The 14,254-nt window shown below is 44.9% G+C and overlaps 1 protein-coding gene across 6 annotated transcripts; it reads right to left on the bottom strand.

The window, feature by feature from the left end:
• Window positions 1–799: 799 nt before the first annotated feature.
• Window positions 800–10,829, bottom strand: ppp1r10 (protein phosphatase 1, regulatory subunit 10). 6 transcript variants are annotated; one of them, XM_057020707.1, is made up of 21 exons: window positions 10,667–10,829; window positions 10,475–10,571; window positions 9,432–10,314; window positions 9,010–9,077; window positions 7,882–7,990; window positions 7,718–7,804; window positions 7,170–7,305; window positions 7,039–7,090; window positions 6,837–6,950; window positions 6,656–6,778; window positions 6,470–6,575; window positions 6,232–6,335; window positions 6,039–6,157; window positions 5,632–5,791; window positions 5,363–5,503; window positions 4,933–5,179; window positions 4,704–4,779; window positions 4,387–4,608; window positions 2,696–2,813; window positions 2,246–2,611; window positions 800–1,514 (listed from the first exon to the last, which is right to left on the bottom strand). In XM_057020707.1, the coding sequence occupies exons 5-21, from the start codon at window positions 7,986–7,988 to the stop codon at window positions 1,354–1,356; spliced, it is 2,439 nt and encodes an 812-aa protein (XP_056876687.1). In that variant the 5' UTR covers window positions 7,989–7,990; window positions 9,010–9,077; window positions 9,432–10,314; window positions 10,475–10,571; window positions 10,667–10,829; the 3' UTR covers window positions 800–1,353. The 6 variants fall into 6 exon arrangements, with proteins under 6 accessions (XP_056876687.1, XP_056876692.1, XP_056876693.1 ...); XM_057020712.1 differs by having other exon boundaries at window positions 5,363–5,500; XM_057020713.1 differs by having other exon boundaries at window positions 6,867–6,950.
• Window positions 10,830–14,254: the final 3,425 nt, after the last annotated feature.

The following is a 14,254-nucleotide window of genomic DNA, read 5'->3' as shown; positions in this document are numbered from 1 at the left end:
ATGTCTTCAGAGGTACCTTTGGTATATAAAACAAGCTTTTACAACATTTTGTAACCTTCCAAAAAGATGTTCTCACTTTTTTATACAGTGTAAACCCAGTTTAAACCGGTCCAAGAAGTCTAAACCAAGTCTAAAGCAGTTTAAGTCCAAAAAAAGACCATCAATATAAACCCAGTCCAGAGCCAGTCTAAACCCAGTCCAGAGCCAGTCTAAACCCAGTCCAGAGCCAGTCTAAGTCAGTCTAAACCCAGTCCAGAGCCAGTCTAGTCAGTCTAAACCCAGTCTCAAGCCCATTCTGAACTTGTTGGGCAGTACAACAGTAAATAATGAAATTCTGCCAACTGCCAACCAGCCTACGGAGCATGTGCGGAGCGTGTTTCACACATGAGCCGTGTCTTGCTAACATGCAGGATTCCTGCTGCAGCTTCCTTCATAGACAGGTGACGTCACCAGAGATCGTGGGCCTGAATCAATAATTGCCTTGGGGCAATGATGGCGGGTAACCAGGATGTGGGAGACTCTTGAGTGCTGAGGTGTCCTTCAGGCCTCCAAACGCTCTCTGTGGACGTCCCTGCTTCTGTGTGTGTGTGTGTGTGTCTGTGTGTTCACAGCTTCATGGTCAATATTTGAAATGCTGGGCCGGGCCTGATGGAACAAGCTGCCATTGAGAAGCAGCTCAAACATAAGAAAAGGATGTAACTTCCTGTTTGAAGAAACAACAAATACCAGCACATCTGCGTTGTTCCAGGAAATGCAGCGTCGTACGTCTAACGTGCGCGTCAAACAGTCACCACGCACGTTAACCTGTTTTCAACATTTATTGAATATCTCATATACAAAATCCAACTGAAAATGACAAATGTATTCTGCACCCATTCAAATATTTTGTGGAGACAGAAACACATAAAGGTCAATATTGTATCAAAACCAATAATGATTTAAAAAAAAACCAACAACACAAGCTGAAAGGAACAGGAAACAATACATTCCAAAAGTCCCACAGAGACACGCAGGTCAATGTTTTCACAGAAAACAGTAAAGCTGACGCACGGAGCGCTTCATCCACACGACCACGTTTTACATAACGGCCTCGACAGCAGGGGGCGCTGCTGCGCTCAGAGATGAGCTGACAGGGGGCCCGTGAGCAGCTGAATCGGGGAGCGGAGCTCAGTCAGATGCAGCGTCCTGTCCCGTTTCAGTCCTCCTGTTAAAAACGACGACTATAAAATCAGTCGGCCTTGGGCTCTCAGTTCCACCTGCTCGTTATCTCCTTCGGGGTCACCCCGGGGGGGGGGCGACAGAGGTGAGACTCGCGTGCACACAGAAGGTCCACGGCTGTCTGCAGCTGCTGGTTCACAGTCCGTGCTGCGGGTGCTGGCTGTGCTGCTTGTTTGCCGGATGGTTCGGGGGCAGTGGTGGTCCGTTCACCCCGGGATGGTAAAAAGCACAGTTGTTCTCATACCTGCAGCTTCCCTTCATCATAAAGTGACGACACAGAGGCCTTTTGGACATGTCTGCCAAGAGAGGACACAAAACCAGTTCAACCACCCAGTAAAGCGTTCAGCAGGACAGGACAGGACAGGCGTGGCTAGCATTCATCAGCACACATTAACACATATTCTCTCCCCCAAACACTCAGCTGCCTCGTTTCCATGCAGGAACTGTTAACACGGCCCAGTGTGAATTGATTTCATTGTATTTTAATTTAGGAATGAGCTTCAACTTGGGCATCGTCCATCAACATGGATGGACTTAAAGACAAAGGGCAGGCTGATGTCCTGGAGGTCAACGTTGATTCTTAGGATAACTGGAAGCCCCGGCATCATAGTGGGCGGCCTTATACAGGCCTTGGAGGAGCTTGGTGGATGGGATGGATGCAGGAAGCCATGGTTCTGCTCGCCATGGCGATGAATAACTAAGCTCAACAGCAGAATTTGAAGACTGACAGCTTGTTACAGCCAAGCGTCGCGCTACTGAAGGCAAATGATCTCCTAGAACTAAGTGGCCAGGCCAGGACCGAGTCAACGCGTGGCCACGCTTTGAATAAGTCGTGGTCACACGCTGCGGCGTGGCCAGAGGGGCTCGTACAGTCAGCCATCAGTCAGCATGCGAGAGGTTGGAGATGAACGCGTACGTAGGGGTAAACGTGTATATGTGTGTATCTGCCAAATGTTACAGCCACGACTGTTCCTTGACTTCACATTTATTATTTTAATGAATTGAGAAGATCCTGAGTCCCACACACCGTTCATGTTGTTGTGCCCTCCTCTGGGTCCTCCCCGGCCTCGGCCCCTAAAGCCTGGCTCTGCTCCTCGCCCTCGCCCTCCTCGGTGGAAATGGCCCCCCCGAGGGGGTCCCCCTCGCATGGAGTCGTCTCCCCAGTAGTTGCCATTGTCTCCTCGGCCCTGGCCTGGCGGTGGCCCCATCATGCGTGGACCTCCACCAGTATTGAAAGCCGGTCCGTTGTTGTGGGGGGGAGGGGGGTGATTAAAGCGGAGCCCTCCTGGGGAGTTATTGGGTGGGAAGCCACCATTCATGGGCATCTGCATGTGCATGTTCAGGTTGTTCATGGCGGTCATGTTGGGACCGTGTCCCAGCAAACCTGGGTTGACTGGATGAAAAAGAATTCAGATTTAACATCAAAGAGCAACAGGCACGATGTGCAGATGCTGATCCATACTCTGAAAGTCAGTACCTGGAGTAGGAGCACCCTGGTTCTGGGTCTGCTGCAGGGAGCCCAACAGCTGTTTAATCTTGTCTGAGAAGTCAGGCTGCTTGATCAAGTCTTCAGTCGACTGGTTGCCAGAAACACCCTAACAAACAAAGGCTGCCATTAGAACATTTCTCACATCGCCATCGTTTGCGGACAACAGGAACCCGAGGATTGTGGGTAATGATTTGCACTTGTGGCGCCGTAATGCTGGAGATGCGCAGGACTTGAGGTGCGGCTCCACGATGTTGTGAGCAGCATGAACGCTGCTCCTGCTCATCATCAAATCAACCCTATTCTGGATATTCGCCCAACATCGGCCCATCTGGGCTCCTCTGAAGGTACCTGGCACCACAGGTCTGCACAGTCCTGTCCGATGGAGCTGGTGTCCATGGATCAGACTACTCCCACTGACTCCGATCATGCCCCTGACCCTGTCCCCAGTAGCTGCCATCGTCTCCTGGCCCTGCTGCTCTATCAGCATCATGACTGCACTGAATGCAGAGTCCAATCATTTAAGGGATTCCTTCACTGAATCCTTCATTCCTCAGCAACGGTTCGGTGAATCAGAGGTGAATCATGCCCCCGCCGACCATCCCCTTCCTTTATATACTCCCAAGTCTGTGGGGATAAAGGGACGAGCGCTCGGGGGCGTTTGTTTTCATGTAGCTTGACTCGATGCCAGCCATGAGACGCCAACGGCCTGAGCGTGAAGCTCCACGAGGAGGAAACAGTTTTAGAGACACTCAGGGAGGTGTCAGAGTGAAGCATGAGTGTGTATTTTATATTGTTGTGTATTTTAAAATGGCCGCCTTAATGAGCAGAGAGGCAGCCAGCCCAAGCTGATTCAGAAGTTTTATTTTTGTATACCTTGAAATTACCGTAGTTTCGCTAATAAGAGTTACTAAAGAATGAGTTTCTATTTTGAAAAGCACCCAAAATGGCAATTTTTTTGTGGTAATTTTCTGGGAGGAAAGGACAGCGGGCCAAGGTTTCATTTTATACAAATTTAGTCACGTAAGGGTAATTTTTAGAGTACGGTTGTTTTTTGCCTTATGTTTGCCTTTGTGTTTTAGAATGAGTTGATCTTTTCCTTTTTCCACACATAATGACATTGTCATGTACAAACTTGTTTTGGCGCCATCATTTGCCTCATTAACCAACTATAGGCTTTATCAATCAATTTAAGAGAAACCCAAAAATTCCCATTCCTAGCTAGCACCAACCTTGAGGACACAATGCCTATTTATAGAATGATTATGTCCCAGGAGCCATGAAGAAGAGATGATCAGTGTTCTTCACCTGCCAGAGGTCAGAACGTTGGCTCCACATGCACATATGGACCAGCCATGATCACGAAATTGTAGTGGGCCTCTGGGCATGTAGGGCTGTGCTTAGGTGGCACCAACCTTGATGTGAATCTGGCATCATGGATTCCCAGAAACACCAGGACATTTTAAAGTGGGATTTCCTCTGTGGACCAACTCAACTTTGATGATTACGCAACGATCGCAACCACACCTCAAAGTCAGGAACGCGTTTGCTGGGTTCTGCTGTGGATGCTCTCATGTGTGAGGAATGTTTCCAGCACCTTCTCAGGAACTAAGGCAGATTTGAAGGCTAAAGCAGGCCCAGCCTGCCACTACCAAGGAGGACCAGGTCCTGTGCGTATTTACCATGATAGATGATAACAGTTCCTGCACATTTACGGCAGGAGCCACAGGGTTGTTGACAGCGTTTGGAGTTTGTGGACTGCGATAACTGCTGGTGCTCAGGTTGTCCATGAGTTTGGCCAGGACAGGTGGCAGCTTTGAGCTTTCAGTTTGACCCATAGCAGCACCCTGTGGAGGTGTGGTGTCCATGTGTTCAGGATAGCTGTCGTTGAGTGTGGACGAGTCCTACAACCACAGAAAAGAAGGCAAAAGAACATACGTATTTACAAAATACGCTGAGGAAAACCATGCGAACGAGTGCACGTTTAGGTTATACGAACCTCATCCAGAGGAATGAGACGGGGAGGCATGGGTTCATAAGGTTCTGGTTCTGGTTCATGTGGACTATCGGGAACACTAATGTTGAAAAAGGGAACAGTTTTAAATACAACCTGCTTGCATGTGCAATCACACACACACTTTGAACATATGTTGACCAGTACTGTTCTGAATTGGTGCGATATGGCTCCAATTTCTGTGGACAAACTTCATAAAACACAGTTTTTTTACCTTTCTTTGCTGAGAAATATCTCCTGCAGGATTCCCATCTCACGATCTCGCTGGATATGCTTCTCTGTGCTGTTCACCCCGGGGTTGACTAAGCTGCCAGTCAGGGTCAGGGGCTTTGGGGGGGTCCATGGGACCCTCTCTTCCATTGTGTCATGAGAGAGCCGACGCGCCATCTCAAATGTCTGTCTGTCCATCATCAGCTCTCGTTTGGCAGCTTCACCAAAGTCCTTAATCTTGTTGACATTGACTGAGTTTGAAATAAAGCAGAACATAATTAGGGAGACAAATCATCTCTGCAGGCTCTAAAATACGGCTGCACCACAAACCAATACTCTAAATAGCTCATCTTTACATGTTTTATCTCTATATTTTATCAGAGCCACAGTAGGAAAGTGTTCAACCAAATGATTTCCACCAAAACCAACGTTACCTCTCTCTGTCTCATCAAGATCAAAGTAGAAATAGTGTTTCAGCTGTTCCTCCTCTGGCCAGTGAACCGTCTTCTTCTTTTTTCCTTTCTTAGTTAAGCTTTCTTCCTCACGCGGTTCCGACAGGGCGTTATTCTTTTCTGCTGAAACAATGACAGAACATCGCATTAGCACATTAATAAAGGGAACAAGGCTCCTGATGACCCTGTAAAGGATGAAGTGGTCAAGAAGAAACGGAACAGAAGGTGTGGATTTATTCTGAAGATGATACCAATGTCAGAAGCCTCGATGTCTTCGGAGGGGACCGGGGTCCCAGGTTGCTCCTCCTCCTGGTGCTCTTCAGAAGCAATAGCAGAAGCAGCAGCTTCTGGAGAGGAGTGTTTAGCAGAGCATGAAGAATACGCAGCGGATTTGCCCTCAAACGGACTCCCCTGAGAACAGGAAAAGAACAGAAATGACACAACTGGTCAGATGTGAAACATTTCAAAACCATTTCAAAGCTGCATCCGTAGGGAGTTCGGAGCTAGTCAACATCGACACCATACAAGAATTTGGAAAAACTCCATCAATGTTTCACAACGAGGGCTGAGATACACCGAGCGGTGAAAGGAGGACGCGTCTGGCTTTGGTCATCACCAACAACTGTCAACGTCCCACTGACACAAGCGTGGGCTGTACCTTGTTAGATGTCGGGGATCCTGCCTTTGGGTTGCCAGTACCAGGTTTCTTCTTCTTGATCTTGATCCCAGGCACGGGGGCAGAGTTCAGGGCATCCAGGAAGCCTGTGGACTCCATTGCTGCAGCAAGACAATCAGACAGCTGAAAATACAGCATCTGCTTCTGCTCGAACGTATGTTAGGACTGAACTTACGTTGCGCTGGTATGATCTTGACTTTGATTTCTTTGGCAGAGTTTGACGGGGTATTTAAAGGCTTATACTTTTTCTCAAAAGGTGTGTTTTCCAACGGGCCAGAGCTAACAAAGAGAAACAAACAGGCTTAGTTGAACCGAGGGTGCCGTGGTAACAAAGTCAGACTAAACTCATCCTACTTTCAGAGCACTAAATGACAGCAACATGGTCTCTAATAAGAAGAAAGAGGGTAAATTACCGTGGTCGCTTAAGAACAGGAGGCTTAATGTTGTATTTGTCACCAAGCTGTGGGGCGGCAGGTATCTTTTTAGCAGGGAGTGGACTGGGGGTGTCCATCTCCAGCCCTACAGTCCAAAATACAGGTTAATTTAAACACAATTCACTTTAAACACATTGTACAAGTCACTTCTTCGATCAAACCTACCAATGGAGCGAATCTTTGCGTGGCTGGGGGCGTGTGCTTTCGGTTTACCCTTCTTCTTTTCGTCCTCGACATTTTTTTCCTTCACATTTGGGGCTTTGCTCTCATCTCGCTTGTTTTTCTTTTCTAAACACACATACCAAGTGTTACTTTTAACTCTGAGACGAATAAATCAGTGACTGACCATTACTCCGCAGAAAGAACCAGCTTGTACCAGCAGGAGAGTTGTTTGACACGCTCTGTGAGCGGATTATAGCCATCCAGCCATCGACAAGCTCTGCCGCCAAATTTCGTAGATCTAAAAACACAGGAGAGAAATTCTGGTTGGAAAACAAACAAGCACAAATCGCTGACGTTGCTGAGTTTCCTCGTTCGATCCAACTGACCCTCATTCTCTGCACTCTTGCTCAACTGCTTCACCAACTTAGCCGTGTTGTTCTGGTAGAGATAAAAGCATTTATTAGAGGTTAGAGGAGGTTCAGGAGGCACTGAATTAGTGCAGAAAAGAAGAGATTACCTGTTTGAGGTGCTCCACTCTGAGCGGCAGGTTCTGCAGAGTCAGCAGGATGAGCTGCAGCATCGGAGCATTGTTCGTGGATTTGGCGTGAGTGAGCCAAGAGTTGAGCAGCCTGTATCCTCCAATTTTGATGAACCTGGTAAAGAAGCATTACCATTAAGGAAATAAATTGAAAGACATCAAGGTTCTAAACATTAAGGCCAGCAACAATTTCATGTAAAAACAAAAAGAGGTCAAGTAAATACAAGCTCAACTCAACTTTACTTAGTAAACAGTAAGAGCAATTTGGCAAAAAATAGTTTAAAATAAGATAAAAACAACATTTCCAACAGAATTATAAGCCAAGTTTCAATAGTGATCTAAACAGGGGCCCCAAGTCAATAAAGAATCCATTTAATTTGTTGTTTGAACACGCTACATCGCTGGTTTTACACTGGCATTCAGACCAAACCGGAATGTCTTTCATCAGAACCATCAGAACTACAGGGAGTGTTTATATCAGCAGGTAGCAGGTCTATGTTATCGTTTCACATCACAAAAATGCTTACTTGTCAAGTACATCTTGGGATTTGGACTGCTGCATGATGTTCAAGTACATGCATCTACTGACCATCTTGGTAGATGCTTTCATTAAACTGTGGAAAAAGGAGCAAAGATGTTAGATTCTCTCATCCACGGTCAATCTTCAGACGTGCGCCCTTTAGTTCCTCACCTGAAGACCTTTGCAACTCCCTCCAGGCTGCAAATCTCTCCATCTTTCCCCAGCAGTGATTCAACTTCCTTCAAAATTTCTCTGGGGTCCACGAGTACCCCTGCCATACCTGGAATACACAGAATCAAGAATTAATGTGCATGCCAACCATGGTTCCATGGTTCTATTCTTGACAATATCATCTGATATCTACGTACAACTTCTGTTTTCAAGGGCCAATGATATTAAACATTACTGGGGCGGTTTTGGCTGCCAAATCATTGAGTAAGCATGATGCTACAGTTAGCCCCAACTGTCTCAGCAGTCTGATGAAGGATCACAGACATGGGGCTTTATCAGCTGACCACTTTACAAAGCTATTGAGTCAAATATAGGCTAAAGAATGCTTGCAAAATGCTCTTAATAAAGTGCCAAGACAGGGGGTTAGCGCCCCCTGGGTGATAATAGACACAAGTGATGGTGGTATACTTTTGTGTTAATCATTTCACCGTTAAATCCAGAATAGGTGGATAGTGACAGAGCTGATGCCAGTTTGACAGGATATGACAGGCTCAGTGTTTTAGCTGAAACCTCTATTAATTCTTTATTCCGATATCAGTCATAGCAGTAATCATGTTTTGCATGCAAGGGTTGGAGCAGAAATTGGTAATATTTGATAATAGAGATTACGAAACCCATTGGATTGTGTCATGGGACGTCACTAACGATGCTGCTAAATAATAGCAGAGGATTGGGTAATCGAAACATTATATTGGATATCAAAAGAGTACTTATGCAGCGCTGTAGAAAATGGATTTTAAATAGTGTTACTGGGGTATTTTAATTTCTTCAGTGCCGTTTATGATGGACAGCAACTCATCTCTAAATACAACAATGATAGAAACTGAATTATTATTTCAGAGCCAATTAGATCATCGTCATCATCAGTTAGTCTACCACCACAAACCAATGAATTAGCATTTACTGACTTCACCTGGAACTCATGTCATGTTAACTGAACTTGTGGTGAGCTCCCATGCATTAATTGGTTTTAATGAAGGCATTTTTGCATCAATATATCAACATGTGTTTGCTACTTAACCAACATTTCTGCTGGAAAATTCATGTGAGGAATCAATCAGGTCTTACCAGTCTAATTGCTGTAGTAGATGTTTTATACTGTCTCAGACCTCCACAAACACCGCAAATACCCACTCCTGAAAATACCACATGTGATACAGACAAAAATGTTAATTGGTTTCAACTGTTTTTAGATGGGATCTGACATGGGTGCATAACCACATTGTGTTACTAAACATACAACTGTTACTCTGGGTGACAGTACTGAACAGGTTTGCACACTATCAAAATGACTCAAACAGCCCTTCATTATGAGGGGATTGCAGCCAGCCTGGAAAAGTCAGCACAAGATTTCAGATCTGAAAACGTGGCTGCTCCCAGTCGAAGGTGAACTTCCCCCATCATGGAGACCAGCCCCAAACACAAAAGCAACAATAGCTCCGACAACACACTGCCAAATATCACAAGATGGTGCGCAGCGCAACTTTTACCAGTCACACGGGCACTAAAGTCAGACAAGGCGATGGAAATTTGCGGCTTGTCATTTTCAGCCGGGGTTCGACTCCCTTTTGTAGCCTCGGAGGAGCGAACAGATCGACCGATGCGTCCACATTCAAGTGTCCCCTCTGAAGACCACGTCACCCAAGTCCGCCCGCAATCTTTATCAATAGATTGCCAAGTACAAGATGTGGTCTTCACTTGCGCTTTTAATCTGTACAAGTATTACACCATACGTCGGCAAATTTATACATAACCTCCAAAGAGACGCAATCTTTATGTACAGATTGCGGTGATGGTTCCGTGGCGCAGCCCTTGTAGCAACACTTGTAGCAGGCTAACAGTCCGACCTACAGCTTCCTGTGCCTGATGGCAATCTTTATGAATAGATTGCTTATGTAATTCACTAACTTAGTCCACGTTTATTTGTTCACTTCGACAAGTCCGTCTCACACACAAAAAAACAGAGCGTTGTAACTCCGTCAACTTTCGTGTGTGAGCTCATACTATAGCTATATTTAAATGACTGGCCAGGAGAACAAAGCTAATTTAGTGTCCTAGCCAGCTACCGTTAGCTAGCCTTTTATCCTGCTTTGATGATTTCAGTTCGATTATCTTAAAAGCCATATATATTTTTCAAAAAAATACAGGAGTGTGCCTTTGAGCCATTTATATGTTCATTATCAATTTCAATTATTTAATATAATTTGAAATTTTTTATGGATGGGGCTGTAATCCCTAGAGGCTACCCTGTCCTTGATAAAACAAAATGGAGGCAAAAATAGTAATCAAATGTCCATTACTTGAAGAAAAAATATGAAATTGAGAAGAGTTCAAAGTCCTCGGTGGTTCAGTCTTCTGCAAGCAAATTTATACCTGTAAAACACAAAAAAACACATTAAAGCTTCGAGAGGGACAAAACCCGCAATTCTTCCGCTGTGTCCGGGTCGTTTGGGGCTTTTGAATACAATGTTTACACATTACGCACCTACTACAAACAGAAAATTAGGAATTGCTGGCCCCCAACAACACTTACCTCTGAACAAATCCAGGAATGAGCTCCGAGAGGAAGGACGAACAATTTATAGTACGTGACGATATTTACGTCAGACGTGGTTTTTCCTCGGTTTTTGCTGTAACAAAATGGTGGAAAAGTGACCCTCAATGTGCGATGCAAGGATATAATGGCGGCGTCCATGCGTGATCAATTGTAGAGGTCCATTCTCACCTTGGATTTACATCAAATCAACTGACTGTGTGTTATTCTGTAGAGTTTAAAGAGTCTCACAATAACCAAATCATTGCGCTTTTTCCTCCAATTCTAAATATATAAAATTAACTGTAATTATTTCTTCAAAATGGCGACGAAGGAGCCCTTCCAAACATCGTTAATCACGTGACGAATATGGGCGTGTTTTATTTAAAGAACGGGAGCACCGCCCTCTCTGGACGTCTCTGATTGGTCGGTCTTCCCTCGGCCCCTCGATAGACGAATGTGATTGGTTCTCTTTGTCAGTAATCGCTATACAGGGGCGCGTCCAGAAGTGGGTGTGTTTTGTGGGGATTTTGCGCCGTCTGCTGGACCTGAACTCCGTGGCCATCCTATGGAAAGAATGTTGTGCTCGCAACAACACATCACGCCTCTGTGACGTCATTAGAGCTCGAGCAGAACAAGGTCCAACGAGGACCCTTTTTTCTGCTCTGTTTATTTTCTTCTTTTTCAGAGCATTTTCCAGTTTGGGGCCTCATTTGCCCATATACCAGTTCTGCCAAAAAATTGATTGATGTTTGAAAGGATTCCAACATATCTGCAGAAAAGTAGTTCCACCAATAATTTCTCAAAGCCCCCTCCACATTTGGGTGTTTTGTCATAAGTGTACAGCATTTTGCAGGCATGTGTTTCATAAGAAGATGATGCAAAAAAAATCTTGTGACACTATGACCTCAAATCAACGGGAAGTCAACCATGTTGGTTTAAGTGGTGGAATGTAGGCCAAATCTGAGCTTTGTTCACAATTGGTGTTTTGAATAAACTCCAAAATCATCATTCAAGCTCCCATTTCCGTGTACTTGGCTTCAAATGTTCCGTATATGATAATGGCTCTGAATCAAGGTTCCATTTTGCTGTTTCATAAATTTAAATTACTCATATATTTATGAAAACTGACACACAAAGAGTCATAGGAATTTCCATCTGGTTAGGGTTATTTACCTGGATGAGGCACTATCAGATTCCTTTATTTGTCCCACATGGGGATATTTACAATGCTTCAGCAGCAAAAAGACGCAGAAAAAAATTGAAATAAGAATAGAAAATATATAAAACAGAATGTATATATAAAAATTATTAGTATTTTTACAGGGAGAAAGACAGACAGACAAAGAGAGAGACAGACAGAAAGGTCTGCCATAGACCCCATCTGTTTCTATGGTTACCAGGGGTTCACTTGGCAACCAAGACTTCCCAAAATGGGATATGAAATTGAGATTCTGCATGTTGAGTTATGCAAATCGATCCTACATGTCAAATGAAAAACAAAATTCTGCGATTATCTAAAACAAAGACACCCTGGACACCCTGGCTGAGATGGAAACACTCCATCACAGCCAGGGTGTCCAGAGACCCCCCTTAGACAGCTGCTTCTGTGAGTCCACCCACAAATGACAGAACCACCTGTCAAAAAGACAGAAGGGAAAATATCTGACACATTGGAAAGAATCAACTAAATCAACAAAGCAATTTCAACTGTTATCTGGCCCTAAACAGAAACCAGACAGGTAACCATAACTCAGACCCTGTGACCACAGGCAGACCCCTGAAGGAACACAGACAGAACACAGGCAAGGAAAGCTTGATTCCAGGTGTCACCAGGGACTATTTGTTGGTTACCATAAGAACAGCCCTGCTTATTTTGTTTATCATTGAGACGCTGAAAAGATTTTAGATTAGATTAGATTAGATTAGATTCAACTTTATTGTTATTGCACATGTACAGGTACAGAGCAACAAAATGCAGTTTAGCATCTAACCAGAAGTGCAAAAGAAGCAGCAAGTGAGGATAATAACTTAATAAATACAGTATGTACGGTTATTTTTACAGTCGTTTACCAGGTTGTGCTATAAACATATTTTACAGATGGTGTTTACATTAAATGCCTTAGACTATAAGTGCAGGAGCTATTTAGCTATTTACATAAGATAAAACACAGAATTGTTAAATTTGTGGGTAAGGTGAATGTGGAAAAGGAAACACAGAAAGTTGAGAAAGTTGAGACAGAACCAGAGGAAGATGATGGGGGGAGGGGCAGGGTACGGCTGACAAGGTCACACAGGAGGTCAATGAAGTGTCTGAAAAGTCTCTGGGACTGGGAGAGGTCTATGTCTGTATTGTATTTTATTTTCTGCAATTTTGTTTTAGATTATCACAGCGTGAGTAAAAATGGGGTGTAGAGAAACATTATTTTGTTTAGTGTACTAAATTGTGACATGTAATATTCAGGCATAGTTTTACGGCCTAAGAATTCACACTGTCATCACATTTAGCTTTAGCTCATGCCCATGTTGCTCCTGTCAGTCAGGTTTGGTTCCTTCATGATTAAACAGGAGATGATTGTGGTTTTTCATTAATGTCTGTGTAAACTGGACTGGGTTTCTTCTCTTGAAGACGTTTCGCCTTCTATCCAGACGGCTTCTTCAGTTCTGAAATCGCTGGGGAGAGAGCTGAGAGTCGTTAGCAGGGTCGTTGGTCGGGTCGTTCACCTAGTTTCTGTTGAGGTGTCTCCCCTTTGTCTGCTGGGTCACATGGTGGTGAGTCACTGGGTCCCCTGGAATGGTGTGAATGTTTGTTTTGCTGTTGGAAGGAGTGGAGGACTGCATTGTATGTGGGTGATAGGAAGTGCCTCAGGCCACCACCTCTGTTTAAGGATGGTTTCTCCAATTTAACATGGATAGCTTCCTTGACCCCCCTTTCAAACCAGCGGTCTTCTCTGGCCAGTATCCGTACTTGGCTGTCCTCGAAGGAGTGCCCACTCTCCTTTAGGTGTAAGTGGACTGCTGAATCCTGACCCGAAGAGGTGGCACGTCTGTGTTGTGCCATTCTTCTGTGGGGAGGTTGTTTGGTTTCCCCAATGTACAGTTCCTCACGTTCCTCCTGGCACTGTACAGCATAAACAACATTACTTTGTTTGGGTCTTGGTGTCTTGTCCTTTGGGTGTACTAACCTCTGTCTGAGAGTGTTGCTGGGTTTGAACTGAACCGGTATGTCGTGTTTCTGGAGGATCCTCCTAAACTTCTCCGAGACTCCAGACAGGTAGGGGATGGAAACGCTGCGGCGTTTGTGTCTCTCCTCCTCTCCTTTGCTGGGGTCTCGCTTTCTTGAGGTTTTGGTGAAGGCCCAGTCTGGGTAGCCACATGTTGAGAGCCACATGTTGCTTTCTGTAGACTTCGATGGTGAGATTTCTGTCCTCAGTGATCTTGACTGTGCAGTCCAGAAAGGCCAGACTGTTTCCTTTTGTATCTTCCCGGGTGAATTTTACATACTGGTCTGTTTTGTTGAGGCAATCGGAGAACGCTACCAATTCTTGTGTTTGAATTTTGACCCAGGTGTCGTCCACGTATCTGAACCAGTGGCTTGGCGCAGTTCCTGTGAAGGATGTCATGGCCTGGGATTCCACCTTCTCCATGTATAGATTGGCAACTATGGGGGATACTGGTGAGCCCATGGCACAGCCATGTTTCTGCCTGTAGAAGCCTTCTCTGTATTGGAAATAGGTGGTGTTCAAACACAGGTCCAGCATGGTGCAGATTTGGGCCGGT

This window comes from Takifugu flavidus, chromosome 21 (genome assembly GCF_003711565.1).
Source record: "Takifugu flavidus isolate HTHZ2018 chromosome 21, ASM371156v2, whole genome shotgun sequence".
Taxonomy (NCBI): Eukaryota; Metazoa; Chordata; class Actinopteri; order Tetraodontiformes; family Tetraodontidae; genus Takifugu; species Takifugu flavidus.
Note: the sequence above shows the minus strand (reverse complement) of the source record. Positions and strands in the feature narration are given on the sequence as shown.

Excerpts from the sequence above, each read along its gene's own strand:
- ppp1r10 (XM_057020707.1), bottom strand. The coding sequence starts at position 7,988 with ATGGCAGGGGTACTCGTGGACCCCAGAGAAATTTTGAAGGAAGTTGAA. Across the intron at positions 6,951-7,038 it reads CAAGAGTGCAGAGAATGAGG|ATCTACGAAATTTGGCGGCA; the intron begins GTCAGTTGGATC and ends CTGTGTTTTTAG. Across the intron at positions 2,612-2,695 it reads CCAGGGTGCTCCTACTCCAG|TCAACCCAGGTTTGCTGGGA; the intron begins GTACTGACTTTC and ends TTTTTCATCCAG.